Here is a 13123-nt window from a genome sequence, read left to right on the forward strand (position 1 = left end):
ACAGAATACATTCGAAACCTTTTAATTTGACATTCACGTACAAATGTCTAAAATAACACGTCTTGCTTTTTAAAAATATCAGCTACTGCAACCACTACAGAAATGGCCAGCCATAACTGGGCTGTACAGCATTTACATTCAGGGTTTTGAAACTGCTTAATCTAGCACATGACGGTGTCAGTGGCACATCACGCACGCACAGACAAATTTTACACCTCCTACATTTAATATACATCTGGGAGCGTGATCAGGGAAAACTTTCCATTAATTAATTTGTTCCTCTGCCATCTTTTTTGTTTGTTTGTTTTTTTGCCACACTCACACAAAAACTAACACACACCATGCATGGGGTTATAAACTAGCACAGAGCATCAGCCTCAGGACTTTTAATAAACTGCAAACCTGTTAATTCCTCTTGTTGCCACAAGTGCAGTTTACTGAGACCCCCAGTGCTCCACTCCCCCTGGACAATTCACCATGGTGTCACTAATTGATTATCTTCTACTCTGTGATGACACTGCAAGCATCACTTGAGTCATTATATTTTCCTTCATTGGCAGTTTTTTTTTCATCTATAGTGAAAAGTAGATTCATTATGTACACACAAACACATGCATGCATAGCAAATGTGCTGATTCCTGATATATGTTTGTAATGTTAATGTATGTAATGTAAAGCTACATCCTCTGGCTTGCATCTATGGTCAGGTTAAAACTGAAGAATTGAACAGTATGCTTTGGGAAATTTATCTCTGTATGTATCTAGAGCCATCTTGTGGTTAAAAAAAAGAGTCTTTACAATGATGTGTGCTGGTAGATTAAAGATATTCAGGTAAATTAAAGAACATCTCAAATATACTATAAAATGATTGGGTTTCTGATGTATATCCAGAAGAACAGTGCACCAAAAGTAATAGCAGCTTTCTAATACACTCATATTTTCCACTAATACTACTACCCATTGTATTATACCAGACTAATACAAAGATAATGCACACGTGTTTTCCCTGAGCAAACACCTATATACTATTTGGAAAAAATATGTAAAGCTAAATGCTTAGCTTTACATAAAATAATTCAATTCAATTTATTATGTTTTGGAAACAGGTCTCTCTTGCAAATGAGACACTGAGTCTCAGTGGGACTACCAGTATAAGTAAAGGTTAAAAAACAAAATTCAATTCAGTTTTATTTATATAGTTCCAAATCACAAGGTAAAGGTAAGGAAAACCCAACAGTCAAAACGAACCCTATGAGGAAGCGCTTGGTAACAGCAGGAAGGAAAAACTCCCTTTTAACAGGAAGAAATCTCCAGCAGAACCAGGCTCAGCGAGGGGCAGTCATCTGCCGCAACCGGTTGGGGCTGAGGAGAGAGAGACAGGAAGAAACACATGCTGTGGAAGAGAGCCAGAGATTAATGATTACTAATGATTAAATGCAGAGTGGAGTGTAAACAGCGTAAAAAGAAGTGGATGCATTCTGGAAACCCACCAGCAGGCTAGATCTATTGCAGCATAACTAAGGGAGGGTTCAGGGTCACCTGATCCAGCCCTAACTATAAGCTTAGGCTTAAAAAATAGAGAGGGTGTCTATCTCCCAAATCCAAACTGGGAGCTGGTGGGCTGAGGGGCCTGAAAGGTGAAGACTCTGCCTCCCAATCTACTCTTAATTATCTTAAAAACCACAAGTAAGCAAGTAATAAGTAAGCAGCCTGAGAGCAAAGTGCTCTATTGGGGTACTATGAGGCCTTTAAGATAAGATGGGGCCTGATTATTCAAGACCTTGTATGTGAGAAGAAGAATTTTAATTTCAATTCTGCATCTGGCTGCATTCACTGGCTGCCCTCTCCCCTCCCTGATGGACATGTACACCTCCTGCTGTCTCAGCAGAGCCAAAAACACCATCAAGGACAGCTCTCACCCTGGCTTTGAACTGTTTGACCTGCTGCCCTCTAGCAGATGCTACAGGTGCATCAAAGCCAGAACAAACAGACTCAAGAAAAGTTACTTTGCCAAAGCAATAACCACCCTGAACTCACACACACACACACACTCTAACTGTGCAATACCCACATCTCTGCAATATTTATCTCATTCATACTGAACAATATCTATCACCCCATAATGTGCAATGTCCAATATTCAGTCACCAAGTGCAATACTCACCCATCTTCATTATTATATGCATATAGTTATTTTATTTGTTTACAATGTATACATTTTTGTACATTCTATTTTGTTTTCTGTATATTTTTAGAAGTTCTATTTTATATTTTATAAAGTGTGACTTTCTACAGCATGGCACTGAACAGGAATGGCCCTCTAATCTCATAGTACATTCTGTATAATGACAATAAAGGCATTCTATTCTATCCTATTCATTTAACAGGGAGCCAATGAAGAGAAGCCAATATGGGAGAAATATGTTCTTTCTTTCTAGTCCCTGTCAGTACTCTAGCTGCAGCTAGTAGTTGTAAATCTAACGACCAAGTTCTGAATATCATCAGTTGTGCTTAATTTTTAATTATGTTTCCAAGACATCTCATCTCTTATTTCCATCCACATTGTGCACATTATATCTAATAAAAAGAGTGTGAATCACAGGATGAAACAGCATAATTATGACTGCAGTGTCGGTCCTGGGGTGACGTCTGCAATGATGTCAATCTGCAGCTGTGAAACATGCCGAGCATACCCTGTTTTCTTTCCACCACTAGATAGCACCCTTTTACTGCGTTAAAGGCCAGTATGAGTTACAGTCACAGCTCCATAGTACAAGTACAGTATATTACAGTATTATCCCGCTTTTGTCAGCATTAAGAGTCAGATTCTTTATTTTTTTAATCTGTAAACAAACAAACCACTGAGAAACTGATTTATTATAATAACGTGATGGAGCAATATAATCTAAACTTGATAACTGACAGTTTAGATGTAATATTGAAGCTCATTAGATGGCACAGGTGCAGTTAAGGTGGCAGCCATGAACTGTAAAGTTCCAGCTTTGAGCCTTTCTCTGTTTCTCACCTCTTTAACAGCGCTACCCAGGAAATTGCCTCACAAATAATTTGACATTAAGGCTTCTGTAGAAGTCTTTTGCAAGATGCATGAACAAATACTCCATTTAATACTGACATCCAGATTTGTATGGTAACTGGCCAGTGGACAGTCTCAAATGTTGTAATGTATGCACAAATTTCAAACTGGTTGAATTGCTTGATACTGCCTCTGCATAAAAGAAACTATATAATGACCTTTGCACCGCTTTATCCTCCCTCATTAAGGTATCAGCACAGAAGTTAACATGACAATGGCGCTATGATCATTCACAATAATCCCACTATACTATATTTATACTGTGCCCTTTGTCTACCACAGATACCTCTTGATGTTTAAACAATCAGCTTCTAGTTGGTAAAATCACCCTGCTTAGATATGCTGTGAAACAAAGCTTTAAGGACGGTGGACTGCACTGTTCATGTTTTAGAGGGTGTGAGGTTTAAACCAGGCTGAGACAAGCACTTGAATGCTGAGTACATCTCAGTTTCCCATGACCATGAAGTGCAGCCGTGCTTGTTAAAGCAGGCTGACGTCTCTTTTACGTCACTGCATGGCAGAGGATGTTACATAAAGTTAGGAGCAAAAATCAGGCTGATTGATTTCATCTTTCTTCTAATCAAGTGACTTTATCAAATAGGATGTTAGACATTTATACGAGTGTGAGAGTTATCACATCCCATTGGTCTGTTTATCCATCTGTACTCATACAAATACCGAGTTATCCCAGAAACAGTGTGATAGATTTTTACTCCAACTTTCCGTTTTCACTCCCTGTGGATTATAGCATTGGGATGTTTCTGCGCTAAGATATTGTAGTTCATGTGTTTTGTTATACAACTGAGCCAAGTTGGGCAATCTTGACCCATATTATACCACAGCATGACAGTCGCATTTTAGATGAGATGCTAAGTTCTGGAGATGTTAATCGTCTGTATGATGATTGGACAGTTGTATTTAAAGCCAAAGATCATGTGGCTGGTGTAAAAGGTTAATTCCAGTTTTTTCAATGTCCCTCTTTGAGTGGTCATAATGTTATACTTGATTGTTGTATGTTGCATTATGAAATTTCATAAAACCTTTGCACATTGTCATAATTTTTGAACAGTGGTCTCCAGCTGAAATGTGCAATTTTGTAAAGAGTCTGCATATTAACACTTTTGTTTGTACACTACATTGCAGTTATGTGGAGACTAGCCGATAGTGTGTTCTGTGTAAATTTTATTATATTTCTAAATTTATTTATATATCTTCATCCCAAGCACGTCCACAGTGAGCTACTGCTACCTTTAACATTGCTATTCATTATTCTGTAGGACTCAGATTTTAGCATGATTTCTTGGGTATGATTATAATTTTTCTGACTCTAATCACACCCAAAAATTTTCACTTCAGTGGAGCATTTGGACAAATATGGAACTGAAGAAATGGACATTATCTGGAATTGCTCACGGAGAGTTTTTAAATCACAGCCACTGACTGCCTACCATCTGCATGAATACAATATGACTTCCACCTAACTGAAATATTCATACAAGTGAACAGATGGCACCCTTTGCTCTGCTCCTTTTTCTGGTCCCCTGCACACTTTCTTCTTGCTTATGAGTTTGTAGACATCTATGTGTGTGATTACGTGCAAGTGCAGGTGTATTTCATGGCCTTGGCAGTGCATGCAGACCTTTTTACGATACACGCAAAGCTCCGCTTACCAACGCCGAGCAAAAAAGAGGAACAGGAGTTTCACACTGTGCTCTTTAAATTGGCAGCTTTTAGCCTCAAAGGCAGCACTGTCTGGCATTCATATTGGCCTTTCATCTCCGAGTAATCTCCACACTGCTCTTAATTTGTCAATCTTTATTGGATTTTTACTAACAGGCGCTGCAATATTATGAGTCAGATAGTAATGGCTGAAAAATTATGAATTCACTTCAATCACAAAGACGTAACCCAGAACATCTTCTTAATTGACCTCATTTGAATTCACTTTTATCTAAATGGTGAGCATCTGAGCAGCCTTTGCTTTGTCGCTAATGAATATGTAATCATGCTAGTTCAGCCTTTTTAGAGATTACTGATTAAAACTGAATAAAGTGGTGTGCCCACAGCATCACAAAACGACTAAAAAAACTTCATTTGTAGTGCATCACAGAATAAAAAAAACACATCAACAGAAAGGAGAACTGAGTGACACACACATGACAAAAGTAAATGACAAAAATTAGTAAGCGTGTCGTTTTACATTTACATAGATTTGCAAATCACAAGAGACAGAAACTTTACATTTACTATTTGAACGTGAATGTGAATATTTCTCATCCTTTTCCCCATTTTTTTCCCTAATTTTCTTTTTTTAAAAAAAGTTGATTCCTAACTTCCAGACCCAGGAGGGGACACTAAATGAAACAAAGAGACAAATTAGAGAGGGTGAGAGAGACGTTCATTCATTTTCAGTAATGACATCTGTCTAAAATGCTTAAATATGACTCACTGATTCTGATACACTTGCATGAAAAGCACTGTGTGCATATCCATGCGGCTTTATATAAAGGGAAAAGAGGTGTGAGGAAGGCAGATGTCAAATTGTATGAGTCAGATGAAAAAGAAAAAAAAAAACAGATTAGGTATGCTTAAATGGGTCAGAAGCATCCACTATGAGGATCCTGCTATGCTCATTTTGACATGAATCTATAGTTAATGATGTTTTATATTTTTTGTATAGGTTAAATGTTTTGAAAAAGTGCTGACATACAACACCACAAAAATAATCTTCGCGTAGTCTGTAAAACCTGACAGTTTTAGTTGCCTTGTTTGCTTGTCATGAAATACTTGTGATGACTTTTGGAGATTAGAGCTCATACAGATTCATGAAGATGAGCGCTCCATTAGTAGAGGACAGGGGTTTCAAATTGGAATTGAAATTCTGCTAATGAGAATCACTGGATGGAGGAATAACAATCGTGCAACAGCACAGAGAAATGTCATTTGTTATAAACAAAGGCACTTTATTAGTGTGTGAAGATTGCATCAGTCCTCCACACGACTGTTAATTATTGTCTCTGAGTCATCCATCTGAATGTGTTTGCAGCACCTTTATAAGTCATTTCACAGTCAAAGAAAGTGATAAAGTTTGTTTTCATCACTAGTGGCGAGAAAATCAAACACTAAACAATCCCCTTTAATTTCCCCTTTGAACAGAGTGCTTGCAGGTGTGATCATTTTTAGTTTAACATGCAAAGTAGCCATGCAGAATATGCTGATGTGAGAAATCTGAAGAAAATAATCTTCAGTCATAGAAATCCATTAACTGCTAATGCTACCTATTTTGTTTCAATAGCTGAAATATAATTTATTTAAAACGAACAACAGTTCTGTGTACATATGTAAAAAGAGTGACATTCATTTAGCCAAGAAAAATAAGTACCCTCCTTCGAGCCGGATTCGAACCAGCGACCTAAGGATTCCTGATTTACCACTACAGTCCTCCGCTCTACCAACTGAGCTATCGAAGGGAGCTGAATGTTCGCTGCTGACCATGTGTATTTATCAGATCGGAAGAAGCAGGGAAGGAAGCCTGTTCGCACGACATTTCGTTCACGTTGCCGGAAATTCGCTTTCGCTACTCTTTCTGGACTTGAACTAAATAGCTGTGGGCAAAGGTTTCATGGCGCCATATCTTTAAAGTAACTTGGCTGCCCTTAAAGAAACATAAACATCGCGAGCTTTCCACTAAGTTAATAGTTATAAATGCTCTTATTGGTTGTATTCGTTAGCTAACCTAGCTACCGCTTGATATACACATACAATGCTGCGTCACCGCACTCTATTTCTGCAAATGTCAATATGTTAAATGTTACATAGTGCCATAAAACAAAAACCAACCATACCCGCACCAATGGGGGGGAGGTATGGGTCATTCAATTTGTTCACTTCGTAGAATAAATACGTAGATTACTGCTTTTACAGTATGTGGGGAATTAGCTCAAATGGTAGAGCGCTCGCTTAGCATGCGAGAGGTAGCGGGATCGATGCCCGCATTCTCCAATGAAGTTTTTTTTTCTTTTTCTTTTTTTCTGACTAACAGCAAAATGTTATAAATGGATGATTTTTTTTTACTTGATTTAATGATCAGCTACGTTGAAAGATGCGGTGACGAATACAGCAAAAAATTATTACACTAACCTGCTCTCCAAGTCCAAATACACATTAAAACTTTGTTTTATAGATATTACAGTAATGCCAGGTAAACCCACGATCCCTCCTTTAATGATGTGCTTAGCCGGCAAACCTATTATTGTAACGAGCCTTTTCTTCTGTATGGTCATCTTCCCTTCTATGCACAAAGCTGCTGATTTAAAGTTTGACTGCAAGTCACTTTTGATGGCTTCCTGATGCTGTCTAAAGAGATTAATAGTTGATTATAACATGGTTTTTAAAAAAAAATCATATTAGCTTTTCTCAGTGTATATCTGTTGACTTAGCAGCACGTGTTTTCAGCAGATACTGCCAGATGCTATTAAGACTGCATCACTTGCTAAATAACTTGCCCCCATCCTCTCAAACACATAGCCACATGGCACCCAGTGTAGAATAGGCTGGGGGTGGGCAGCTGTTTAGCACTGCCCTACTCAGTTTCAAATATGGGCAAGGTAAAAATGGCAACCATAGACGTGACAGCAGTAGCTGCTAAAAATAGAACTGACACAGAAGAGATAGGAGTCTACACCCTTCAGGACAAGCGCAGGAGGCCTACAACTCAGCCTGACCACGGGCCCATGATAGATTACTTTCAGAAAGGACTTTTTACTAAACCTATCACACTAGTTGTTGGCTTAAGTTGTGTGTGAAATCATCAACACCATGGACAACTTGGAGAAACAGCTGATTTGTCCAATATGCCTGGAAATGTTTACAAAGCCTGTGGTCATCCTACCCTGCCAGCACAACCTGTGCAGAAAATGTGCCAGTGATGTTTTTCAGGTAAGCAACTGAATGACTTAAATTGTTATTTATAAATCTGGCCCGAGTTTCATGTATTAGAGACCCAAATAGTGGCTGTTTAGATGACACACAAATTTAACATGTATACGCTTTGTTTACAAACATTAAGATTGTTAATTTTTGCAGTGAGAAAATGCTTCAATTTGGTTCAAATGTGTTCAAAAGTCTGTGAACCGAATTTTGATGATGGGGTTCCAAGGTTGTAGTATGGATTATTAATCCGCTGGATTAACATTCAGAACTGTTCTTAATGTTTACAGGCTTCAAACCCATACCTTCCAACAAGAAGTGGTTCTTTGACATCTGGTGGCCGTTTCCGATGCCCATCCTGCAGACACGAGGTGGTGTTGGACAGGCATGGTGTTTACGGCCTGCAGAGGAACCTGCTGGTTGAGAATATCATTGACATGTTCAAGCAGGAGTCCAACAGGTGAGACAGTTCAGACATTTGTCAATATGGATATAACAGAAAATCAAAGGAAACCTTCACATCTGCCAGGAGGCTTTGTTCTGCAGTCAAACTTGCCCTTTAGAGCAGAAAAAGATAGAAGAAAAGAAGTGAACCAGTGGCTTCTGAGTCAGAGAGCTGCAGTGGGTGACAGGACGTTTCAAGTAGTAGTCATCCACACAGATGATTTATCCAGCCGCTGACTGAAATGCTTGTATGACATAATATGCACAACACTTCAGCTCATTTGGCATGCTCACTTCCTATTGGCTCCACTCATTGTGGCATTATTTCACTGGCATTATCTTGAGTAGTGTTTATAGGATGAATTTCACAGATAGTGTAAATATAGTGCCATTGAAAAGTATCTGCCGTCTTCCTCATTTCTTTTGTCACACTTAAATGTTTAAGATTATTCAACAATTTTTTATATTAGACAAAGATAACATGAATAAATACCAAATGCAGTTTCTAAATGATGGTTTCATTTATTAAGGGATAAAAGCGATCCAAACCTATGATTAAACCGCATTTTTTTTTTTGAAAGCTGAGTTCAATTTCACTAGCCACACTCAGGCCTGATTACTGCCAGACCCGCTGAATCACTTAAATAGAACCTGTCTGACAAAGTGAAGCTAAAATATCTCAAAAAGCAACACATCATGAGCAACTCAGGAACTATCAGTCCATCTATCACTCTGGAAAAGAGTCATTTCTAAAGCTTTGGGACTCCAGCAAACCACAGTGAGAGCCATTATCCAGAAATGGAGAAAACCTGGAACGGTGGTGAACCTTCCCAGGAGTGGCCGGCCTACCAGAATTACTCCAAGAGCACATCAGTGACTCATCCAGGAGGTCAAAAGAACCCAGAACAACATCTAAAGAACTGCAGGCCTGTCTTGCCTCACTGCTGACGACAAAAAACAGAGAAGCTCGTTTCACATTTGCCAAAAAACATGTTGATGATCCCCAAGACTTTTGGGAAAATATTCTGTGGACTGATGAGACAAAAGCCGAACTTTTTGGAAGGTTTGAGTCCCGTTACATTTTTTTTAATGACATAAAACTAACATCATAGTAGCTCAAACATGGTGGTGGTAGTGTGATGGTCTGGGGCTGCTTTGCTGTTTCAGGACCTGGACAACTTACTGTAACTGATGGAACCATGAATTCTGCTCTCTACCAGAAAATCCTGAAGGAGAATGTCCGGCCATCAGTTTGTGCCTTCAAGCTCAAGAGCACTTGGGTTATGCAGTAGGACAGTGATCCAGCAAGTCCACCTCTGAATGTATCTGAAATAAAACAGTTCTGCAAAGAAGACCAAAATCCCTCCACAGTGATGTGAAAGACTCATTTCCAGTTATTGCAAACGCTTGATTACAGTTGTTGCTGCCAAGGGTGGCACAACCAGTTATCAGGTCTAGGGCCAATTACTTTTTCACACAGGGCCAGATAGATTCAGATAATCTTTTACCCTTAATAAATAAACGCATCATTTAAAAACTGCATCTTGTATTTACTCAGGTTATCATTGTCTAATGTTACAATTTGTTTGATGATCTGAAACATGTAAGTGTGACAAATATGTTAATACTACAGTACTGCATGAGCTACACATGAAGGTAGAAATATATAAAAATGAATCATGTACGCTTGCTCCCACACCTGTACACTACTCAGCAATAATGATGACATATTGATTGCAGTGCTGACTGAATGAATGGCAAGGCAAAGCTGATGGGTCATCGATAAGCTGTTGGGGTTGCTAAGATGCGTAACAGTGACATTATCAAACTGACACCGCATGTCACATCAGTATGCAGTCAAATGTGCAGCATAACAGGATGCTATAACTGTTCCCATCACACCTCAACAGCAGCAAACCAGCACCAGAGAGAAAGGAGGAAACGCCCATGTGTGATGTTCACGAGGATGAAAAGATCAACATTTACTGTGTGACCCACGGTGTGCCTACATGCTCCATGTGTAAGGTCTTCGGAGCCCACAAAGACTGTGAGGTCGCCCCCCTCAGCAGCATCTACCAGACAAAGAAGGTGAGGCCGAAGATACTCACAAAGGCAATGAATACTGTCAGCTGTGGTAATGTGTTTTTTTTTTTTTTTATCATGAAGTCATGAAGTATATTTATATAATCATAGATTTGCCCCAGATTTAAGCCAGTAGTCATTCTGCCATCTCCTTACCCTCTAGACGGAGCTGAGTGACGGGATTGCCATGATGGTTGGTAACAACGACAGGATGCAAGGCATCATTAGTCAGCTAGAGGAAGCCTGTCGTGCCATAGAGGTCAGTGTCCAACCGCTGCAGTGCCTGGCCGCTTACTCACGCAGCAAGCCGCACTCTGTGCACACACTGATGCACCTGCACAGACGACCAAACTCATGTAATGTGTCCTTGTCACAGCCACTCTTTCTGCTTTTATCCATCTGCGAGATTTAGACAGAGAGGCATTTAGAGGAAAATAGATGTTTTGGTGCAACAGACTGCTTTAATCTCCCCTTTTCATATTTTCTCTTATGTTGGGTCCACATACACTAGTTAGAGAACCCTATTTATTGCCCACTTCCATGGACAATAAAACGAGCCGTGTAATTCATAGGGTGAGAACGGGCAGCTTTCTTATGGTTCACGTGCCACAGTTGGGCATATTAGATCAGAAGCTGGAGGGACTCCAGTCCCCCGTGTGTCCCCATGCAAGTGGCGTCATGCACATGGCACCAAATGAAAGACATTTTGCAGTATTTACACATCCAGACAATGAAAACAACAACTGTTATCACATTTTCTTTCATTTTGAAATTCTGATGTACTCTAAAATTGAATTGCATAAATTTTCCCATCCAGAACTCATTAATAAAGAACGGACTTGCAGAATTTACAATCTTTCCCTGTGGGTGTGCATGTTTTCTTCACTTGTTCATGCACGTACAGGAGAACAGTCGGAGACAGAAGACTCTGGTATGTGAAAAGTTTGACAAGTTATACTCTATCCTGGAGGAGAAAAAGAGGGAGATGAGTCAGAAGGTGACAGATGAGCAGGAAGAGAAGGTGAACTATATCCGGGGACTGACAAGGAAATATGGAGACCATCTGGAAGAGAGCTGTAAGATCTTGGAGACGGGGATCCAGACTATGGAAGAGCCAGAAATGGCTTTATTCCTACAGGTCAGAGTTGATACCAAATGGGGTTTAAATTTGACATAAACTCTCATGAATTGGCTGCAATTATTAATAAGTTATGTGTACGTTGAATTGGACTTTCCCTTGTGTCTTTCAGAACACAAAGCCTCTCCTCAAAAAGTAAGTGCAGGTTTGTTGTTGTTTTCTTTAAATAATAATAATTGCTCTGATAATAAAAAAAAAAAAAAAGTTTGCTATGGAAAAAAAGAGATTATACTGCCACAGTAAAAGTCAAAATCCTTTCTAGTGTGTGTGTGTGTGTGTGTGTGTGTTTTAATCATTCTTGTGAATGATTCACCAAATTTACATCTGCACCTACACATAAAACCACAATTCTAATTCACACCTTGTCTCTGGCAGCTGTGGAAAGTAATTCTGTGAAATGTTGCAAATCACTATCTTCTGCTGTGGCATCCTGAAATAACTTGTGGAACGTGCTAAACATCACAGATTAAATATATTTAAGACGTGTTACCACGACTTTGTGAGGCTAGATTTAGTCCTATGAATATGCTGTATGAACCTCATGTGCTTAGGATTGAAGAAGCATCCGGTGCAGCGCACCTGGATAAAGTAGAGCGTGGCTATGAGAGTATGGATCGTTACAAAGTTAACTTCAAGAAAGAGGGCAAGGCCCTGCGGAGCATCGACTTCATCCAAGGTGAAGGAACAGAGATCATGTCTTTATTTTACTCCTTACCCCTCCGTCTTGTAGTTCTCCAACTTTTTTTTTTTTGCCTTACTTCTTACACAGATGATGAAGACGAAGATGAAGACGATGAGGATGCAGAAGCCGGTGCTGAGGAAGGAGAAGGGACCCAGACTGTTTCTGGAGGTGCTATTTCAGCTGCCTCTGCCCAACCTTCTGCCCCCCAGCAGATAAGCTCCTCCCCCAGCGCAGCCACAAGCACTCCCTCCACCTAGCTGTCAGCCCTGACAACACCCAAACCAAGAGTGGGATGATTGCTGCTCCTAAATATTGACCTCTGGTCAGTTGTGATACATTTTTAACCACCCTGGGAAACTTTGAGAAAAATGTAGGCCCATGCCAAAGGAAAAAACCTAAGTTATGTATGTAGGTCTAAAGGAAATCACAAGTTTTACTTCTGCTTCTTTTATTGGGATTGTGGGAGGGTATGTCACTGCATACGGACTGATTTTATTTCCTTTTCTCTGATTAAAAAACTGGGTCCTCCTCTTCATTTTGGACATACTTGATGGCAGGCGAACTTTGACTGTAAATTGCCTTTTTGCAGAATTGAGATGTACTCCAGCATTTTTTATGTAGTTGACCTTTTGAGACTGACTGCTTAAACTGCTGCATTAAAAAGCATAATAAGAGAGCTTCTGGTTCTCCTCACTGTTGTGTACTTCTTTATGACTGAAATCATTTTACGAGTACTGTAGCAGAGTGATAAAAT

At 39.5% G+C, this 13123-nt stretch overlaps 1 protein-coding gene and 2 non-coding genes across 3 annotated transcripts; 2 read left to right on the forward strand and 1 right to left on the reverse strand.

The window, feature by feature from the left end:
* Positions 1-6478: 6478 nt before the first annotated feature.
* Positions 6479-6564, reverse strand: trnay-gua (transfer RNA tyrosine (anticodon GUA)). The gene is given in 2 exon segments: positions 6479-6514; positions 6528-6564. It is a non-coding gene; the product is annotated as a tRNA-Tyr (tRNA).
* A 459-nt stretch (positions 6565-7023) lies between these two features.
* trnaa-agc (transfer RNA alanine (anticodon AGC)) lies at positions 7024-7096 on the forward strand. Its single transcript has one exon. It is a non-coding gene; the product is annotated as a tRNA-Ala (tRNA).
* A 630-nt stretch (positions 7097-7726) lies between these two features.
* On the forward strand, positions 7727-13031 carry trim55b (tripartite motif containing 55b). The gene is made up of 8 exons (XM_030757029.1): positions 7727-8032; positions 8314-8483; positions 10378-10555; positions 10713-10808; positions 11454-11687; positions 11800-11822; positions 12239-12363; positions 12457-13031. Exons 1-8 carry the CDS (start codon positions 7913-7915, stop codon positions 12624-12626), a joined length of 1116 nt encoding a protein of 371 aa, XP_030612889.1. The 5' UTR covers positions 7727-7912; the 3' UTR covers positions 12627-13031.
* Positions 13032-13123: the final 92 nt, after the last annotated feature.

The sequence above is a fragment of the Archocentrus centrarchus genome, chromosome 20 (genome assembly GCF_007364275.1).
Source record: "Archocentrus centrarchus isolate MPI-CPG fArcCen1 chromosome 20, fArcCen1, whole genome shotgun sequence".
NCBI lineage: Eukaryota > Metazoa > Chordata > Actinopteri > Cichliformes > Cichlidae > Archocentrus > Archocentrus centrarchus.